The 19,993-nt window shown below is 46.2% G+C and overlaps 1 protein-coding gene across 1 annotated transcript; it reads right to left on the minus strand.

The window, feature by feature from the left end:
• Nucleotides 1-5,639: 5,639 nt before the first annotated feature.
• On the minus strand, nt 5,640-13,311 carry LOC144599046 (extracellular calcium-sensing receptor-like). The gene is made up of 5 exons (XM_078409770.1): nt 13,027-13,311; nt 10,808-11,638; nt 8,257-8,484; nt 7,610-7,733; nt 5,640-6,541 (listed from the first exon to the last, which is right to left on the minus strand). The coding sequence occupies exons 1-5, from the start codon at nt 13,282-13,284 to the stop codon at nt 5,640-5,642; spliced, it is 2,343 nt and encodes a 780-aa protein (XP_078265896.1). The 5' UTR covers nt 13,285-13,311.
• Nucleotides 13,312-19,993: the final 6,682 nt, after the last annotated feature.

The raw sequence follows: 19,993 nt of genomic DNA on the forward strand, positions 1-19,993 counted from the left end.
AGACCGTGCTACACCTGATGCGTCCACAGAGACCAAGGATCCGTTTGGTACAGTGCTGCCCATCTTTGCAAAGTGACGGGCTCCAGATCCAACAACTTGCCTTACTTTGAGGTATTTGAAGCAGCGAAGCCACCCTGCGAGGATCCACTGTGACACAGGGCACACAGGAACAAACCCTTCAGCCCACAACATCTGGGCTGAACGTGACGCCAAGATAGGCTGATCTCCTCTGTCTGCAAAAATACAACACAAAGGTGCTGTCGAAATTGAACGGGTCGGTCAGCATCCCGGTAGAACATGTAGGAAAATAACTACAGATGCTGGTCCAAATCGAAGGTATCACGAAATGCTGGAGTAACTCAGCAGGTCAGGCTACATCAAGGAGAGAGGGAATGGGTGACGTTTTGAGTCGAGACCCTTCTTCAGACTGATCAGTCTGAAGAAGGGTCTCGGCCCGAAACACTTTGGGAACCCTTCTTCATCTTAAAGCAACGTCCAATGGTAATTGAGATTTTTACACCCTGGGAGAAAGGTTCTAACTATCCTATCTATTTCATAATGTTATGAACGTCTATCAGGTCCTCCCTCAGCCTCTGACGTTCCAGAGAAAAAAATAAGTTAGTTTAGTTTAGAAATACAGCATGGAAACAGGCCCATTGGCCCACTAAGTCTGCGCTGACTAGCGATCACCCTGTACACTAGTTCTATCCTACATTCATAAGGACAGTTTTACAGAAGCTAATTAACTGAAAAACCTGCACGTCTTTGGAATGTGGGAGGAAACCAGGGCACCCAAAGAAAACCCACGCTGTCACAGGGAGAACGTACAAACTCCATACACAAAGCACCCGTAGTCAGGATCCATCCGAGATCTATGGCGCTGTAAGGCCACAACTCTACTGCTGTGTCACTGTGCTGCCCAAATCCAACCCAAGTAAAACAATCCAAGTTTGTCCTCCTGTCCTTATAGATAAATTAAGTGCTGGAGTGTCTCAGCGGGTCAGGCAGCCAAAATGTCACCTAATCATTTTATCCAGAGATGCTGCCTGACCTGCTGAATTACTCCAGCACTTTGTGTCTATCCGTGGTACAAACTAGCATCTGCAGTTCTTTGTTTCTACTCTCCTTATAGCTAATAACCTTCAATCCAGGCAGCATTCTGTTAAACTTTTTCTACGAAGCCTCCACATCCTTCCTGTAATGGGGCGATCAGAACAGGGCACAACTGTTCTATTTCACACACTTTCTATTGCAGACAGATGTGTTTGTGCTTGTTCTATATACTGATCATGGCCCAGACTGTCAGAACGAGACCATGTGTCTTGTGCTATGTTTGAGGTTTTGATCTTCAAATAAATACCCTTTCCTTCAGTCAACCAAAGGTGAGCTGATGCATTAAAGATGGTGAATTTCCTCAGTGATGTCTGATTTCCCCAAGAGTGGGCTCATGACATGCAGGTTGTGTATCCATAGTCAGGCCATGAACCTTTGTTGTTTTAGAATGGTATTGTTGAAGGATCTTTGCGTTGTTGAGTTTGAGATGTTGAGTGTAATATTAATTCACAATTCAATAATATTAGAATGCCAGAGGTTGAGGGGAGATTTGATAGGTATATAAAATTATGAAAGGTATACTGTAGACTTTAGAGTTTAGAGATGCAGCGCGGAAACAGGTCCATCAGCCCACCGAGTCCACGCCGACCAGCGATCATTCTGTACACTAGCACTATACCTACACACAGGGACAATTTACAATTTCACCAAAGCCAATTAACCTACAAACCTATATGTTTTTGGAGTGTGGGAGGAAACCCAGAGAAAACCCATGCGGTCAGAGGGAGAACATACAAACTCTATACAGACAGCACCCAGAGTCAGGACCGTAACCAGGTCTCTAGCACGGTAAGGCAGCAACTCTACTACTGCACCACTGTGCCATAGATAGGGTAGACAATCAAAACCTTTTTCCTAGAGTGGAAATGTACAACGCTAGAGGACATAGCTGTAAGGTGAGAGGAGGAATGTTTAAAGGGGATGTGCAGGTTTTTTTTAACACACACGGTGGTGGGTGCCTGGAACATGCTGTCAGGGGTGGGAGTGGAGCCAGACACGATAGTGGCATTTCAGAGGTTTTTGGATAGGCACATGGAAGTGTGGGGTGTAGAGGGATATGGATCATGTATAGGCAGAGGAGATCAGTTTAACTTGGGATCATGTTCAACAAAAAACATTGTGGGCTAAAGTGCCTGTTCCTGTGCTGTATTGTTCTATGTTCTGTTATACAAAATGGAGGCATGGCCAAACCAGGTGCTGATGTGTGTCTCATATTGTTGCCTCAGTGAACACGTCAACAATGGCTTGGAGCTTGGCCTGTGAATCTTTGCAATCATAAGCTGCAGCTCCACTGTGGATTTTAAGTTTAGGTTTATTATTGTTACGTGTACCGAGGTACAGTGAAAAGCATTGTTATGCATGCTATCCAATGGAAGCAGTTATACTGTACATAAATACAATCAAGTCAAACTCAAGTACAATAGGTAGAGCAAAGGGGAAGATACAGAGTGCAGAATATAGTTCTCAGCATTGTAGCGCATCAGTTCCAGAGATAAAATCCAAGGTCCACAATGGGGTAGAGGTGAATCAGACAGTACCCTAGCTTATGGAATAAGTGTTCAGAAGCCTGATAACCAAGGGAAAGAAGCTGCTCCTGAGTCTGGTGGTGTGCATTTTCAAGCTTCTTTATCTTTTGCCAGACGGGAGCAGGGAGATGAAGTAATGACCAGGATGGGACAAGTGTTTGATTATGTTGGCTGCTCTTTCAATGTAGCGTGGTGTAGATAGAGTCAGTGGTGGGGACTCTGTATGGTGGACTGGGCTCAGAGTGAAAAGCACATATGTTGAATAGTGGCCTGTTAGTTCAGTAGATTAGTTACTCTCTAGTGTTCAGCTTGTCAGAAGCAAGGTGTGGCATGTGGCAAATGGTATGTCAGTCTCTCTTACAACAGAATTTGATTTTAAGAGTAAGGAAGCTTTACTGCAACTGGACAGAGTTTTGGTGAGATTGCACCTGAAATATTGTGCGCAGTTTTGGTCCCCTTACCTAAGATATCATGGATGTGCCACAGAAAGAGTGCAGAAACGATTCACAAGATTGGCTCCAGGAATGTAGAAACAAGGAATTGCTGATGCCGGTTTACATAAAAAAACACAAAGTGCTGGAGCAACTCAGCGGGTCAGGCAGCATCTCTGGAGAACATGGATAGGTGACTTTTCCAAGTTTACTCAATTTTAATGTTTCTCAATTTTACCAAAGCTAATGAACCTGTAAACCTATATGTCTTTGAAGTGTGGGAGGAAACTGGAACACCCGGAAAACCTCACATGATCACAAGGAGAACGTTCAAACTCCGTACGGACAGTACCCGTAGTCAGGATAAAAGTTGGGTCTCTAGCACGTTAAGGCAGCAGCTCTACCGCTGGACCGCTATGCCACCCGATGCTGTGCTTGGTTATGTTAACTCTGTTTCACTCTCCACTGACGCTGCCTGACCTGCTGAGTATTTCCAGAGATAAGACAGAAAAAGCTGGAGCAACTCAGCGGGTCAGGAAGCATCTCTGGAGACAAGGAACAGGTGACGTTTCGGGTCGTGACCCTTCTTCAGACCAGGTTTGTTTCTATCCCCAATTTATTTGACTACTTGCACTTCTCCAGTCATCCATTGAGTGGCACAGCAGTCCACAAAATCCACAATCAACACCTGCATCAGCACATTGGGGAGTTCCTTCCAGTGTTATTTAAACGTATCTGTCCATACATTTATTTTGAAGGTAATTACTTGGTCACTTGTTGAATTAAGTTGAGATTAATTTTTGGAGGCACAAGAATCTACAAATGAGCAAAACACAAAATGTTGGAGGAAATCGGCAGGTCAGGCAGCATCTGTGGAGGGGATGGAAATTGGAGATGATTCAGGACGAGACCCTTAATATGGTACTGTACACAAGGTCAAGAGACAAGAGTTAAGAGTGTTTTATTGCCATATGCCCTGAAACAGAACAACAAAGTTCTTATTTGCAGCAGCACTATAGTAATATAAGCAGAGTACTCAATAAACACTGTAATAAACAACACAAAAATATAATAAACAACAATAAAACATACCAAACGTTGTTGACTGCAATGACCACGATCAGCTACACCCTACACTAAACTACACTATACTAACTGGGAACAATTTTTTTATAACTCTCCGAAGCCAATTAACCTACAAACCTGTAACACCTTTGGAGTGTGGGAGGAAACTGGAGCACCCGGAAAAAACCCACACAGGTCACAAGGAGAACGTACAAACTCCAGACAGACATTACCTGCAGTCAGGATCAAACCCGGGTCTCTGGCGCTGTAAGGCAGCAACTCTACCACGCCACTGCAATGCTATATTTGTGTGCTGTTCCAATCCAGGTCAAACACAATTCCCTCCAACTAATGTGGTGACCTTGCCTCATCATACACGCCTCCCGAGTGAAATCAGTGTTCAGAATGAAGCAAAGACACAGAGATCACAAGATGTTGAATAAGAAAATAACTGCAGATGCTGGTACAAATCGAAGGTATTTATTCACAAAATGCTGGAGTAACTCAGCAGGTCAGGCAGCATCTCGGGAGAGAAGGAATGGGTGACGTTTCGGGTCGAGACCCTTCTTCAGACTGATGTCAGGGGGGGCGGGACAAAGGAAGGATATAGGTGGAGACAGGAAGATAGAGGGAGATCTGGGAAGGAGGAGGGGAAGAGAGGGACAGAAGAAGTTGAATGGTCACAAGAAGCTGATCTCCAACAATAAAGTTACAAATCCAGCTAGCTTGGAAAATGCATCTTGAAGCTATGCATCTGATATTAACCAATGGCACAGATATTTGAGTTGGAGTTCAACATATTTAAAGGGAGGGGATGGGAGGATAGGTGTTGGAGGTTGATGTGTGATGTGGGTAGGGATGGAAGAACCTTTTTCCCAGGGTGGAAATGTCGGAGACTAGAGGGCAGAGCGATAAGGTAAAAGGGACAAAGCTGGAGATGTGCGGGACAAGTTTTTTATACAGAGCGTGGTGGGATGTACTGTTACACTGTTACACTTTTACACAGGGGTAGTGGTAGAGGCCAATAAGATAGTGGTATTTAAGAAGCCTTTTGATAGGCACATGGCTTTGCAGGGAATGGAGGGAAATGGATCACGTACAGGCAGAGGAGTTTAGGTGGCACAGCTATAGCATTGCTGCCTCACAGCGCCAGAGACCTGGGTTCCATCCTGAGTATGGGTGCTGTTCGTACAGAGTTTGCACGTTCTCTCCATGTCCTGCGTGGGTTTTCTCCCGGAGCACCAGTTTCCTCCTACACTCCAAAGACCAACAGGTGTGTAGGCTAATTGGCTTGGTGAAATTGTACATTGTCCTTAGTGTGTAGGGTAGCGTTCGTGTGCAGGGATCGCTGGACGGCGTAGACTTGGCGGGCCGAAGGGCCTGTCTCTGCACTGCATCTCTAACCTAAACTAAACAAATGAGTTTATCTTAACATCATTGTGGGCCGAAGAGCCGGTTCCTGAGTTGTATTATTCTCTGTTGTATGTACACACCAAGACTTATGTTAGCCTGTTCTTCCCATGAGATGTCTCTTGGTGTTTTGTTCTGGTTTTAAAAGGATGATGTAACATTTGGGCACAAATAGGCAGATCAGCAGGCCGAAGCTCGACGCCAGGATGGCAAACACCTCGACGGCCACGGAGTACTTGCCGGGAGAACTGGCGTAAGCGGGGATAAAGGCCAGCCACACGGCGCAGAAGATCAGCATGCTGAAGGTGATGAACTTGGCCTCGTTGAAGTTATCCGGGAGCTTTCGGGCTAGAAAGGCGAGGCCAAAGCTGACACAGGCCAGGAAGCCGATGTACCCCAACATGTAGCAAAAGGCAGCCACCGAGCCTACGTCGCACTCGTAGATTATCTTCTCCTTGTAGTATTTGGTCTGCTTCACGGGGAAGGGGGCTGCCAGGAGTAACCACGCCAGACAGATGCCCACCTGGACCGCCGTACAGAGGAGGACACTGAGGATCTGCTGCAGGCTCCCGAACCATCTCATCAGATTGTTGCCGGGAAGGGTGGATGTGAAGGCCACCAGTACCACCAGGGTCTTGGCCAGCACGCAGGAGAGGCAGAGGACAAAGCTGATGCCAAACAGCGTGTGCCTCAGCCTGCAGGACCAGGCCGAGGGTCTGCCGATGAAGCTGAGCGAGCACAGGAAGCAGAGCGCCAAGGAGAAGAGGAGCAGGAAGCTGAGGGCAGAGTTGTTGGCGCGGATGATGGGGGTCCTCCTGTAGTACCAGACCACTCCGGCCATCAACACCGTGCTAGCCGTTCCCAGCAAGGACACGGTGGCCAGGGTCATTCCCGTGCCATCTTCCATCGAGAGGAACTCAATGTGTTTGGGGATGCACTCATTCCTTGGTGCGTTGGGCCAATACTCCGGAGCACAAGCAATGCAGTTGAGGGAATCTGAGGAGCAGAAAAATTAATAATATTTACCATTGATTAAAAATCTCCTCTGACACACTTCACAGAGGACATCACCAAAAATTATTATTGGATAGACCAGCCAAGAAGGTTTGAGAATGTTTGCTAAAATTGATGCAGAAATGAAAGGAAGTATTTCTAGAAGGCAGGTTTAATTTAGTCTGAAGAAGGGTTCTGACCCGAAACTTCACCTATTCCTTTTCTGCAGAGATGCTGCCTGGCCCACTAAGTTACTCCAGCATTTTGAGTCTATCTTGAGTTTAGTTTAGTTTAGTTTAGTTTAGTTTAATTTAGTTTAGTTTAGTTTAGTTTATTCGAGGTACAGTGAAAAGCTTTTTTTGTTTTGTGCTGTCCAGTCAGCGGAAAACTATACATGATTATAATCGTGCAGTCCACAGTGGACAGACACAGAAAATAGGAAATAGGTTTTAGTGCAAGATAAACTCCAGTAAAGTCTGATTAAGTCTCGGTGGGCCGAAGGGCCTGTTTCCACGCTTTATCTCTAGAGTCTAAGGTCTAAAGACACCAATCCATGTTAAGAGATGCTGCCTGACCTTCCGAGTTACCCCTACACACTGGGGACAATTTAGCACAGCCAATTACCCTTTTGCTAACCAAACAATCTTTTGAGTGTGGGAGGAAACTGTAGCACCCGGAGAAAACCCAGGCGGTCACAGGGAGAACGTACAAACTCGGCACAGACAGCCAGCACCCGATGTCAGGATCGAACCCGGGTGTCCGGCACAGTGAGGCAGTGGCCCCACCCGCTGCCCCCCCCCCCCCCCCCCGATTTCAGAATGAGCATTTTGAATGTCAAGGTGCAGATTAACCGGAGCCTGTGTAGGTCAGAGAGAAGGGGGGGGGGGCAGGAATAGGCACGCAGGAAGGCAACAAAAGCACAGAGGAGGATCTCGGTAGCAGAGGGGCTGAGGCACTGGGAGGAGATATCACAGTAGTCACACACACAGCGTCAGGCTTGCCTGTGGCCTGACCCTGGAAACACCAGCGGACAATCACTGTGGTGGGTTTTACAAAAGGTCAGTGGTCTACCTGTTACATTACTGATCTCTCCATCGGGACACTGCAGGCATTCAGAACAGCAAACAGGTCGTCCTTTTGCAAGAGCTTTCCTTGTACCTGGAGGGCACCTCTCCGTGCAGACAGAGAGCGGGACCTGAAGCAGAACAACATAGAACGTTAACTTCGTCGGCACAACGCTGACAAAACCCATTCACCCACCACCTGCCAGTTCCCAATCAGCACAGACAGAGGTGATGATTGATTGAAAGATACGGCATACAAACCGCCCCTTTCTCCCTGTGACCATGTAGCTTTCCTCTGGGTGCTCCCACACTCCAAAGACATACAGGTTTGTAGGTTAATCAGCTTTGGCAAATTGTTCAACACAAATTGTCCCTAATGTGTAGCTTAGTGTACGGGATGATCGCTCGTCTGCACAGAATCGGTCGGCCGAAGGGTATGCTGTATCTCTAGAGTCTAAAGTCTAAAGACACCAATCCATGGTAAGAGATGCTGCCTGACCTTCTGAGTTACCCCAGCATTTTATACCTTTTTTTCATAAATCAGCATCTGCAGTTCCTTGTGTCTAGAATTACTCCCTGTTGCTGATTCTGGTGTCAACGTCTCTCAGTAAACATGCAGAGTCTAGAACTGAATCAACAAATAACAGAATTTACCAAGGTTTGGTTGCAGTGCCAAATGATAAGTTCTTCTTCTATCTGAAGATCATGGTCCAAGCTTGAAGCTGCATTGAATCTGCCAACGTGCACATACTTAATGGACCCATCTGTTTTTCTTTGCCAATTGATGATATCATACGATGCCAGTGGGTCCCCATTCTCATCAAAGTAAACCTTCTCCCCCAACTTGGTTGTGTACATCACCTGCTTCAGGTAATGGAGGAGCTGGGAAAAGATTAAAACAAAGAGAAGAGCTCATAAAATTATATTTATACGGAACAACCTATCTGTGAAGATTGACTGATTGAAAGATACAGCATGGAATCAACCCCTTTGGCCCACCGAGTCCATGCCGATCATTGATCACTCGTTCACTCTATTTCTGCTATCCCACTTTCTCATCCACTCCCTACACATTACAGGCAATTTACAGAGAAGAATTAACCTACAAACCCGCACGTCTTTGGGATGTGGCAGGAAAGCAGAGCACCCGAAGGGGAGCCAAGATCCAGATTGATTCTGGAAACCCACGCAATCGCAAGGTTCAATGCAAACTCCACACAGACAGCACCAGATGTCAGAATCGAGCACAGGTCTCTGGTGCTGTGAGGCAGCGGCTCTACCAGCTGCGCTATTGTGCCGCCCATAACCATATCCATATCCATATTTGTTGCTGAGACTGTACACAACAAATATCTCAAAGGTGCATATGTTTTCACGGCAAAGTAATATTAAACACTCTTGGAGGGCAAACCCCATCCCAGGAAGCAAACCGATCAACTTTTGTTGCAATCAATTAAGTAGGAATAGAGTCATAGCGTCATACAACATGGAAACAGGCCCTTTGGCCCAACTTGCCCATGCTGACCAACACTCCCTATCTGTGCTAGTCCTACCTGTCTGTTATTGGCCCATATCTCTCTAAACCTTCCCTATCCATGTACCTGTCCAAAAGTCTTTTAATATTGTTATAGTTACTGCCTCAACTACCTCCCCTTGGCAGCTCATTCCATAAACCCACTATCCTCTGTGTGAAAACATTGCCCCTTAGATTCCTATTAAATCATTCCCCTCTCACCTTAAACCTATGTCCTCTGGTTCTTGATTCCCCTACCCTGGGTTAAAAAACTTCATCTACCCTATCTATTCCGCTCATGATTTTATACATCTCTATAAAATTATCTGTCATCGTCTTGCGCTCCAAATAATAAATTCCTCGACTGCCCAACCTCTCCCTGTAGTTCTGGCCCTCAAGTCCTGGCAACATCCTCATAAATCTTCTCTGCACTCTTTCCAGCTTGAGAACATCCTTCCTATAGCAGGGTGACCAAAAATTAACACTGTACTCCAAATGTTGCCTCACCAACATCTTGTACAGCTGCAACAAATCATCTAAAACCCTGAGCTTCCTTTACTATGAGATTCTTTGATCAAGATTTTTGTAATCAAAGGTTGTAGCCTAGATGGTCATTGGTTATATGGATGATTTATTCACCCTGCCAGCACCTACTACTTCCAGTCACTCTCCTACAAAGCTAACTGACCAGCTAGGTATTTCTAGTATTTCCTACTCTTATTCCCTGACCTAGTCTCAACTGACCCAAGTCTTCATAAGTGAGCTCAGCTAATGCAGAGGGAACTTAGAATTTGGCATTTGGGATCCATCTGCTTTGTGAGATCCTACAGAACATAGAACAGTACAGCACAGTAACAGGCTCTTTGGCCCATCATGTCTGTGCCAAACATGATGCCAAGATAAACTGATCTCCTCTGTCCGCATGTGATCCATATCCCTCATTCCCTGCACACCCATGGGCCTGCAACTCCACCATCATACCTGCCTTCACCACCACCCCCAGCAGTGTATTCCATGTACTCACTCTGTGTAAAAAAACCTGCCCCGCACGACTCCTATAAACTTTGCCCCTCTCACCTTAAAGCTAGGTCCTCTCGTCTTCGACATCTCCATCCTATGAGAAAGGTTCTGATTGTCTGCATGTTCATAAGTTATAGGAGCAGAATTAGGCCATTCAGCCCATCAAGGCTACTCTGCCATTCAATCATGGCTGATCTATCTTTCCCTCTCAACCCCATTCTCCACTTCTACCAGATCTCCCCTTAATCTCCGACGTTCCAGAGGAAACAATCCAAATCTGTCCAATGTCTCCTTATAGCTAATGCCCTCTAAACCAGGCTATATTCTGGTAAACCTCTTCTACACCCTCATCCAAGTCTTCATATCCTTCCTGCAATGGGGTGACCAGAACTTCATGCAATTCTCCGTTTGCAGCCCGATCGAAGTCCTTTAACACTCCATCATGACCTCCTAACTCTTGTACTCATTACCCATGACCACTGAGGAGAAGCGTACAATACATGAAGGGATCCGCAGGGGAATGAGCTGACCAGAGAACCATAACACAACTGGTTTCTAGAAAAGATAAAGAATGGAAAATGTCCACCAATTATATAATTAGATTGTTTCCTCCACAGACATATTCTTCATACAAGAGATGTTCAACTCTGCCTTGAATGTTAAAACTCTTACCTGCCATGGTTTGAAGTTGAAAATATTTGCACAGGTATTATTTGGTCCTGTGCCACTTTTACATGAGTTCATATTGTGAAGGGCATGAGCTATTGAATATACGGCTTTGTAGACATTATAGGAGACTCTCAGTTGTGACACATCTGAATATATATTGTATGTACTGCTTAAGTCCTCTGAGCCCGTGCATTGGGTAGGAGCGACATTTGATGCATTACTTCCTTTGATGCTACCTGAATTCTTAAGGGAGCATTGAAATATGGTCTCCCAGAGTTCCTTCACGAAGGGGTTATTGGGAGTTTTCGAAGGATGGGCTTCAAGAAGGAAGTCCCTCAGGCCCGGGATATGGCCTCTGCGGATTGCGAAGCCGATAGTCCCGCTCAGAGAGAGGAGGTTCTCTCTGGCTCCCATCAAGGCCGACGTCACCCAGGCCTCGCTGGCGATCCACTGGCGGCCGCTGATGTTCTGCCGGACAATTTCTCTGACCAAGGGGTAGGCGTCTCCCTCGATGGCGAACATGACGATGACTCTGGCGCTCGACGCTCGGATAGTCTCCGCGATCTGAAGGATCTTCGGCCTGGAGTACACCTTCGGGATGAGTTCGGAGAAAGCGACGCAGACCCCGAGCCTGCTGACCTCGTCCGTGAAGGCCTGAATGCCAGTGCGTCCGTAGTCATCGTCACCCGCCACTGACCCCACCCAGGTCCAGCCGAAGCGAGCCACCAGCTGGGCCATGGCCCGCGCCTGATGGGCGTCGCTGGGCATGGTCCTGAAGAAGGTCGGAAACTCACTCCTCCGGCTCAGGCACGCGCAGGAGGCAAAGTAGCTGACCTGCAAAACAAACACAGGCCGTGCAAAGCTCAGCACTTAACATTACAGCAACCCCACGCACGTTCAAACTCACCCCAACAAAACAAGAGAAAACCAGACCAAGCTAAAGGAAGGACGTCGTTAAGCTAGAATGAGTGCAGAGAAGATGTACGAAGATGGTACTAGAACCTAGGGCCTGCAGTTCCTTTCTACCCACACTTGACCTTTCTGTCCTAGGCCTCCTCCACTGTCAGAGTGAGGCCACACGCAAATTGGAGGAACAGCACCTCATATTTCACTTGGGCAGCTTACAATCCAGCGGTATGAACTTTGATTTCTCTAATTTCAAATAATTCCTGCATTCCCTCTCTCCCCCACCCTAATCATCCTACCAGTTTCACTGTTCGCATCCTTATACGGTTTCGTTGTCACCTCTTCCCCAGCCAACAATGGGCCATTATGGGCTCCTGTTGCCGGCCCTGATTTGTTCTGGCCTTTTCTTACCTCCAGTTCCCTCTCCTTTCCTTTCCGTTTGAAGAAGGGTCCTGACCCCGAAACGTCACCCATTTTTTTTGTCCACAGATGCTGCCTGAACCGTTGTGTTACTCCAGCACTTTGTATCTATCTTCGGTATAAACCAGCATCTCCAGTTCCTTTCTACACATCGATGAGAGAACCATCCAACCAGACTGAGCTACATGATACATGATTACAAGACTATATATGATTACAATCAAGCCGTCCACAGTGTACAGATACAGGATAAAGGGAATAGATTAAGAAGGGCATAGTTAGTGCAAGGAATGCTGCTGTTGGAATAGAGGTTTAAAGGAGTGGAGCGATTGGAATGCGTGATGGCACATCCACTGCAGGGACCAGCATGGGGAGAGCCACCTGGCTTGGGCGCCATCCTGCTGAGTTACTCCAGCATATTGTACTTTTTTGTACAACCAGCATCTTCAGTTTAGACTTTAGACTTTAAAGAAAGAGCATGGAAACAGGCCTTTTGGCCCACCAAGTCCACGCCAATCATCAATCACCCCATACACTAACCTACACAAACTAGGGACAATTGTTCAACTTAACTAAGCCAATTAACCTAAATCCTGCATGTCTGTGGAGTGGGGGAGGAAACCGGAGCACCTGGAGAAAACCGTCTGTCTTTCTGCTGACTGCTTAGCAAGCAACAAAAACCTTTCATTCCATCTTGGTACATGTGACAATAAAGTAAACTCAACTCAAAACTAAACTCAACCTACAAACTCCTTACAGACAGCACCCGTAGTCAGGTTTGATCCAGGGTCTCTGGTGCTGTAAGGCAGCAACTCTACCGCTGCGCCACTGTGCCGCCCCTTGCCTTGTGCTCCCATTTTACCTGTACCACTAAAATTCATTGGAAGGCAACTCACCATTGGAACTCTGAAAGGGCCCAGGGTCCTCTGTATTATCATGGTCTGTGTGGACCCTGAGTCACCAACAATCACAGGAACGGAAGCAGATCCCTCACAGTCGTGTGCGGGCACGTCCTCCATCTTGCCCGCCGTTGCTGCCAAGGTCGATCTCAGGGACTGGGTGTGCGTGGCACAGGTGTCGTAAATACGGTAGCCCAGCTTCACGCCCGGAAGCAGCTCATCGTCCTTGTTTATTTGTCCAATCGCAAAAATCATCGTCTGCACCCAGCGGAAGCTCCTGAGGTCAAAGCTGGAGAGAGAGAGAGAGAGAGAGAGAGGGAGAGAGAGAGAGACAGAGAGACAGAGACAGAGAGAGAGAGTGAGAGAGTGAGACAGAGAGAGAAAGAGGGAGAGGGGGAGAGAGGGAGAGAGAGACAGAGACAGAGACAGAGACAGGGAGAGGGAGAGGGAGAGGGAGAGGGAGAGGGAGAGGGAGAGGGAGAGGGAGAGGGAGAGGGAGAGGGAGAGGGAGAGGGAGAGGGAGAGGGAGAGGGAGAGGGAGAGGGAGAGGGAGAGGGAGAGGGAGAGGGAGAGGGAGTCGGAGAGGGAGTCGGATTGAGCAGGGTTTAATCATAGAACATCAAACAGAAGAGCCGTCAGACCACAGCCTGCTGGAAGATGCCACCCAGCCAGTCCCCAGCTCGTCGGACCCAGCGCACCACTGGCCTGTGAGGGGGAGGGCCGCTGATCTGGCCACTGCTTGTTCCCCGAAGACCAGAGACGTGGACTGCTGAGGAGAGGGACGTGGCGTCCAGGGAAGGAGATGACTGGAGGTCTGCAACAACCCGGGGCTTGCCTGGCACTGGCATCGCTCTGAAGAACTGGAGCATGAACTTTGAAAAATGGCGCCAAAACATGGCACCTCTTGCATACGGCATCAGTAGACTATGTCTGCACACTTGCTAATCGGGAATCAGGGGTACGGCAATGCTCTACTGGACTGTTTGTAATGAAAAGTATTTCACTGTGTTCGCACATCGCACATGTGACAATCAAAGCACCATTGAATCATGGAACATAGACCAGTTACAGCGCAGGAACAAGCCCTTTGACCCCCAATGTTTGTGCCAAACATGATGCCAAGTTAGGCTAATCTCCTCTGCCTGCTCGTGATCCATATCCCTCCCTTCCTGGCATAACCATGTGCCTACCGTAAAGCCTCTTAAATGCCACTATTGTATCTGCCTCCAGCACCACACATGGCAGCGCGTTCCAGGTACCCACCACTCTCTGTGTAAACAAACTTGCCCCACACATCCCCATTAAACTTGCCCCACACATCCCCATTAAACTTGCCCCACACATCCCCATTAAACTTGCCCCACACATCCCCATTAAACTTGCCCCACACATCCCCATTAAACTTGCCCCACACATCCCCATTAAACTTGCCCCACACATCCCCATTAAACTTGCCCCACACATCCCCATTAAACTTGCCCCCTCTCACCTTATAACTATACCCTCTATTGTTCGACATATCCACCTTGGGAAAAGGTTCTGACTCTCGACCCTACTTCTCCCTGTCCTCTCTCTTCAACCTCCGGCGTTCCAGAGAGGAAGAAACAGCAAGAGGACGCAGGATTTGACCATACTTGGCCAAACAGTGCATGAATGCATCAATACAGAGTGGCTACATTTTACAGCACAGTGGCGCAGCTGGTAGTGCTGCTGCCTCACAGCACCAGAGACCCGGGTTCCATCCTGACCTCAGGTGCTGTGTGTGTGGAATCTCCACATTCTCCCTGTGACCGCGTGGGATTCATCCGGATGCTCCGGTTTCCTACCACATCCCAATGACTTGCGGGTTTGTAGGTTAATTGGCCTCTGTAAATTGCCCCTGGTGTGTAGGGAGGGTGTGTGAAAGTGGGATAGCATAGAACTAGTGTTGCATGGGTGATCGATGGACATGGACTCAGTGGACCAAAGGGCCTGTTTCCATGCTGTATCGTCAAATCCAATCAATCAAATTGGAATTTCCAAGGCAACGTAAGGAGAAACAGCGAGTTGTTTAAAGCACACGTTGCTGGAGTAACTCAGCCCTCTCACCTTAAAGCTATGCCCTCTAATCTTAATCATTTTCATGATGTAACTTTCAATCAATCAATTAAACTGCCACAGTCGTGTTAAGTGATAAATACTGACAAGGCAAACTCACTTTCTGTTCTTTGAAGAATACCACAGGGCCTTTGGCAATGTTTCTGGCAGCAGTGGTGTGGTTGTGCATTGAAATACCAGTCCAGTTTACCTGTCAGGTCTCTGAGGTGAAGCGTGAATTGTCTCATCTGACCTACCAGCAAGTTTGTCATCCACTGATGTACACCAGGCTCCTGACAAAAGGACATCCTTCACAGCTGCAAGGCAGCTGACTAAATATATGCCTTTCCCAGTCCATTGTTTAGGTTTAGTTTTATTATGGTCACGTGTATCGAGGTACAGTGAAAAGCTTTGTTCTGCATCATATCCGAACAGATTAGATATAATATACAAAAATACAATTAAGTCAAACTCAAGTACAATAGATGGAGCAAAGGAGAAGATACAGAGTGCAGAATATTCTAAGGCCCTCTGGTCCTTGACTCTCCCTCTACTGGAAACATCCTCTCCACATCCACTTTATTTGGGCCTTTTACTATTCGGTAAGTTTCAATGAGGTCCCTCCACATCCTTCTAAACACCAGCGAGTACAGGCCCAGTGCTGTCAAACGCTCATCATATGTTAACCCAATCATTCCTGGGATCATTCTCGTAAACCTCCTCTGGACCCTCTCCAATGGCAACATCTCCTTCCTCAGATGTGGGGCCCAAAACTCCTCACAATACTCCAAATATGACCTGACCAGCACCTTATAAAGCCTTAGCATTACCTCCCTGTATTTATATTCTAGTCCTCTCGAAATAAATGCTAGCATTGGTTTTGCCTTCCTTGCTACCGATTCAACTTGCAAATTAACATTTTGGGAATCCTGCACCAGCACTCCCAAGTCCCTTTGCTCCTCCGATTTCTGAATTCTCTCCCCAGTTAGAAAATAGTCTACGCCTTTATTCCTATGACCAAAGCGCATGACTCCGCACTTTGCAGTGCTGTATTCTATCTGCTTGTTCCCACACTTACCCCTCACAAGCAGGTGTTACTGCCTCCACTTGGAAGGAGGGATCAGGTTGAATTATCCGGTAGTGAACGGGAAACAAACCGGCCAGGGTCACGTCTCCAGCCTCGGAGGTCGTGCTGAGATTAAACTTTGCCCAAAGTCTGCAGCTCGGATCTGCTGCTGCAAGAGCTGCCGATGCAAAAAGCAGGGCTGGATACAGGAGCACCATCATCATGACTTTAACCCGTCTGTGAGAGGAGGAGGACCTGTCCATTTATACGGAGAGATTCAAAAGAAAACCGTGGCATTTCCCCAAAGCCTGGGGAGGAAAAGATGACCCACATCACCCTTGAGAATGACTATGTGTTCATTCTTCACTGAATGATCTAAACATATTCACACAGCCACATCTGCATTGAGACATGAGAACAAGAAACATATTTGGAAAAGTAAGCCAATGCATATTTAATTATATTGTTCTGGGTCCAAAGATCCCTGGTGTCATTTTTTTCACAAATTAGAGTAAGACCGCGCAAATGAAAAGTTAAAGATCTGTTGAGAACGGAGATCTGCAGAGATTATCACTGAATGTAAAATTCCTCAGGAGACTGATCAAATTTGGCCTGTCAACAATAACTCTCACAAACTTCTACAGATGCACTGTAGAAAGCATACTGTCGGGTTCATCGCAGCTTGGTTTGAGAACGGTTCTGCCCAAGACTGGAAGAAATTACAGAGAGTTGTAAATGTAACCCAGTCCGTCACACAGACCAGACTCCCCACCATTGATTCCATCTACATTTCACGCTGCCTCGGAAACGCGGCCAAGATAATCAAGGACATGTCCCACCCCGGTCATTCCTTCTTCTCCCGTCCAGCAAAAGGTACAGAAGCTTGAAAGCGCGCACCATCAGACTCAAGAACAGCTTCTTCCCCTCTGGTATCTGACTTCTGAACAGTCCTTCCATCAGCTGGGGTGCTGTCTGATTCAAATCTACCCCACTGTGGATATTTAACTTTGTCTCTGGAGCCGATGCGCTACAATGCTGAGAACTATATTCTGCACTCTGTATCCCTTTGCTCTACCTATTGTACTTGAGTTTGACTTGATTATATTCATATATATCAGATTTGATTGGATAGCATGCAAAATAAAACTTCTCACTGTACACGTGACAATAATAATCCTAAACTTCAACCTATATAAAATGATAAGAAACATAGATAGGGTAGACAGTCAGAATCATTTTCCCAGAGTGGAAATGTCAAGGACTGGAGGGCATAGCTTTATGGTGAGAGGGGCAAAGTTTAAAGCGGATGTGCGAGGAGGCTTTTACGATAGTGGTGGAGGTTTATACAATAGTGGCATTGAAGAGACTTTTAAAATAGACATAGGGAATGGAGGGATAAGGATCACATGCAGGCTGAGGAGATTAGTTTAACTTGGCAGCAATTCAGCACAGGCATTGTGGGCAGTAGGGCCTGTTCCTGCAGTGTACCATGCTATGTTCTATGTTTTAGTCATTGAATCACAGCACAGAAACAGGCCCTTCGGCCCACCAATTCCACACGGAATATCAACTATCCATTTGTATTCATCTGAGTTTATTCTCCATACATTCCCCTCTACTCTTTCCAGATTCAACCAATACCAAGCTGTACAGAGTTTGTACATTCTCCATGTAACCACGTGGGTTTTCTCCGGGTGCTCTGGTTTCCTCCCACACAACAAAGACGTGCAAGTTTGTAGGTTAATTGGCTTCCGTAAAACAAATGTCCCTAGTGTGTAGGATAGTGTAGGTGATTGCTGGTCAGCACGGACTCGGTGGGCCGAAGGGACTGTTTTCAAGCTGTATCTCTAAATCAATACCAAGGACAATTACAGAGGCCAATTAATCTACAAACCCGCAAGTCTTTGGGATGTGGGACGAAACCCACACGGTCACAGGAAGAACGTGCAAACTCCACACAGACAGCACCTGAGGTCAGGATCGAACCTCATCTGGTGATGTGCGACAGCACTCCTATCACTGCTTTTAGTTAATCTGTTTATAAAGTCTTACATTTGTGCTTTAAATGTAATAAAGTGCAATCAAAACAATTCATTGGGCAATTATATAAAGCTGCTCTGTGTGTTTGGAGTTAACAGGAAGATAAATGAATCATTATAAAATGCCTGGAGCCGTTGTGAGTAACAGCACATTAATTACTCACATGGCATCTAAAACAATACTATAATGTTATCAGATCTTGCTGCATCAGATCAAATGCGTATAAAGTTATGCTATGCAACAAAACCTTTCAAATTAATGAATTAGACATTGATTTTATGCTGAATTCAGAAGTGCAGTGTACAAAGCTAATTGGTGAAGGGTTGATTTCAGAATTTTGCTGAACTGAAGGCAGCCAAGTGTGGTGAAATTAGGCACAAAATGTTGGAATAACTCAGCGGGTCAGGCTGCATCTCTGGAGAACATGGATAGGTGCTTTTACAAGTCCTGAAATATCACCTATCCGGTTTTTCCAGAAATGCTGCCTGACCCGTTAAGTTGAACTCTAGCATTTTGTGTCCTTCTTTGGTATAAACCAGATCTGCAGTTTCTTTTTATGACAAAGTGAAATTAGGCTTTGGTGAGGACACTGTTGTAAAGGTCTTCCCATTCCCTATCTCATCCCAATTATCTTGCATGCCCAATATTCCGTGCTAATGAGGTCAACAAGGCTGAATGTCAGGAATGATGCGTCAAAAAGGTAATAGTTCATAAATCATCGGTGCAGATTTAAACCACTGGGCCCATCGAATCTACTCCACCATTCAATCATGGCTGATTTATCTGTTCCTCTCAACCCCATTCTCCTGCCTTCTCCCCGTAACCTTTGATGCCCTTACTAATCAAGAACCGGTCAATCTCTGCTTTTAAAATATCCAATGACTTGGCCTCCACTACCGTCTAAAGCATTGAATTTCACAGATTCACCACCCTCTGACTAATGAAATTCCTCCTCATCTCCTTTCTAAAGGGATGTAAAATTGTGAGAGACATAGATAGGATAGATAGCCAGAACCTTTTTCATAGAGTGGAAACATCAAAGACTTAAGGGCACAGCACTAAGTGAGAGGGGCAAAGTTTAGAGATGTGAGATGCAAATCTTTTATCCTAAGGTGGGTGCCTGGAATGTGGTGCCATGGATAGTGGTGGAGGCAGATACGATAGTACCGTTTAAGAGGTTTTTGAACATTTCTTGTTTGATTTCTTATTGCCACCTGCACCAAGATATAGTGAGAAACTTTGTGTAACTTGCTATCCAGGCTGATCATATCAATGACCCTTCTTCAGGCTGGTCAACTTGAAACATCACCCGTCCGTTCCCTCTCCTCTACAACACTCTCCAGAGCCCTACCGTTCATTGTGTAGGTCCAGCCCATGTCAGTCTTCCCAAAATCCAACACCTCACATTTCTCTGTGTTAAACTTGTAACCCAGCATCTGCAGTTCCTTGTTTCTATACTGTGTAAATAGTGAATTGCCTTTGTGATTTATGTTTTAAATAATAGAGATAGGGGGTGCTCCGGTTTCCTCACGCACTGCAAAGATATACAGGTATGTAGGTTAAATGGCTTCGGTAAAAATTGTGAATTTTTACAATTTTACCATTTTTTAAATTCGTGTATAAAATAGTGGTAGTGTACGGGGGTGATTGTTAGTCGGCACAGACTCGGTGGGCCGAAGGGCCTGTTTCGGCACTGTATTCCTAAAGTCCAAAGTCCAAAAAAGATTTCTAGCATTTACTGAGAATAATTCAGCAAATTTGATATTAATTACATTTTGTCAA

The sequence above is a fragment of the Rhinoraja longicauda genome, chromosome 13 (genome assembly GCF_053455715.1).
Source record: "Rhinoraja longicauda isolate Sanriku21f chromosome 13, sRhiLon1.1, whole genome shotgun sequence".
Taxonomy (NCBI): Eukaryota; Metazoa; Chordata; class Chondrichthyes; order Rajiformes; family Arhynchobatidae; genus Rhinoraja; species Rhinoraja longicauda.

Excerpts from the sequence above, each read along its gene's own strand:
- LOC144599046 (XM_078409770.1), bottom strand. The coding sequence starts at position 13,284 with ATGATTTTTGCGATTGGACAAATAAACAAGGACGATGAGCTGCTTCCG. Across the intron at positions 8,485-10,807 it reads TCAACTTCAAACCATGGCAG|CTCCTCCATTACCTGAAGCA; the intron begins GTAAGAGTTTTA and ends ATCTTTTCCCAG. Across the intron at positions 7,734-8,256 it reads GGCACTGCAACCAAACCTTG|GTCCCGCTCTCTGTCTGCAC; the intron begins GTAAATTCTGTT and ends GTTCTGCTTCAG.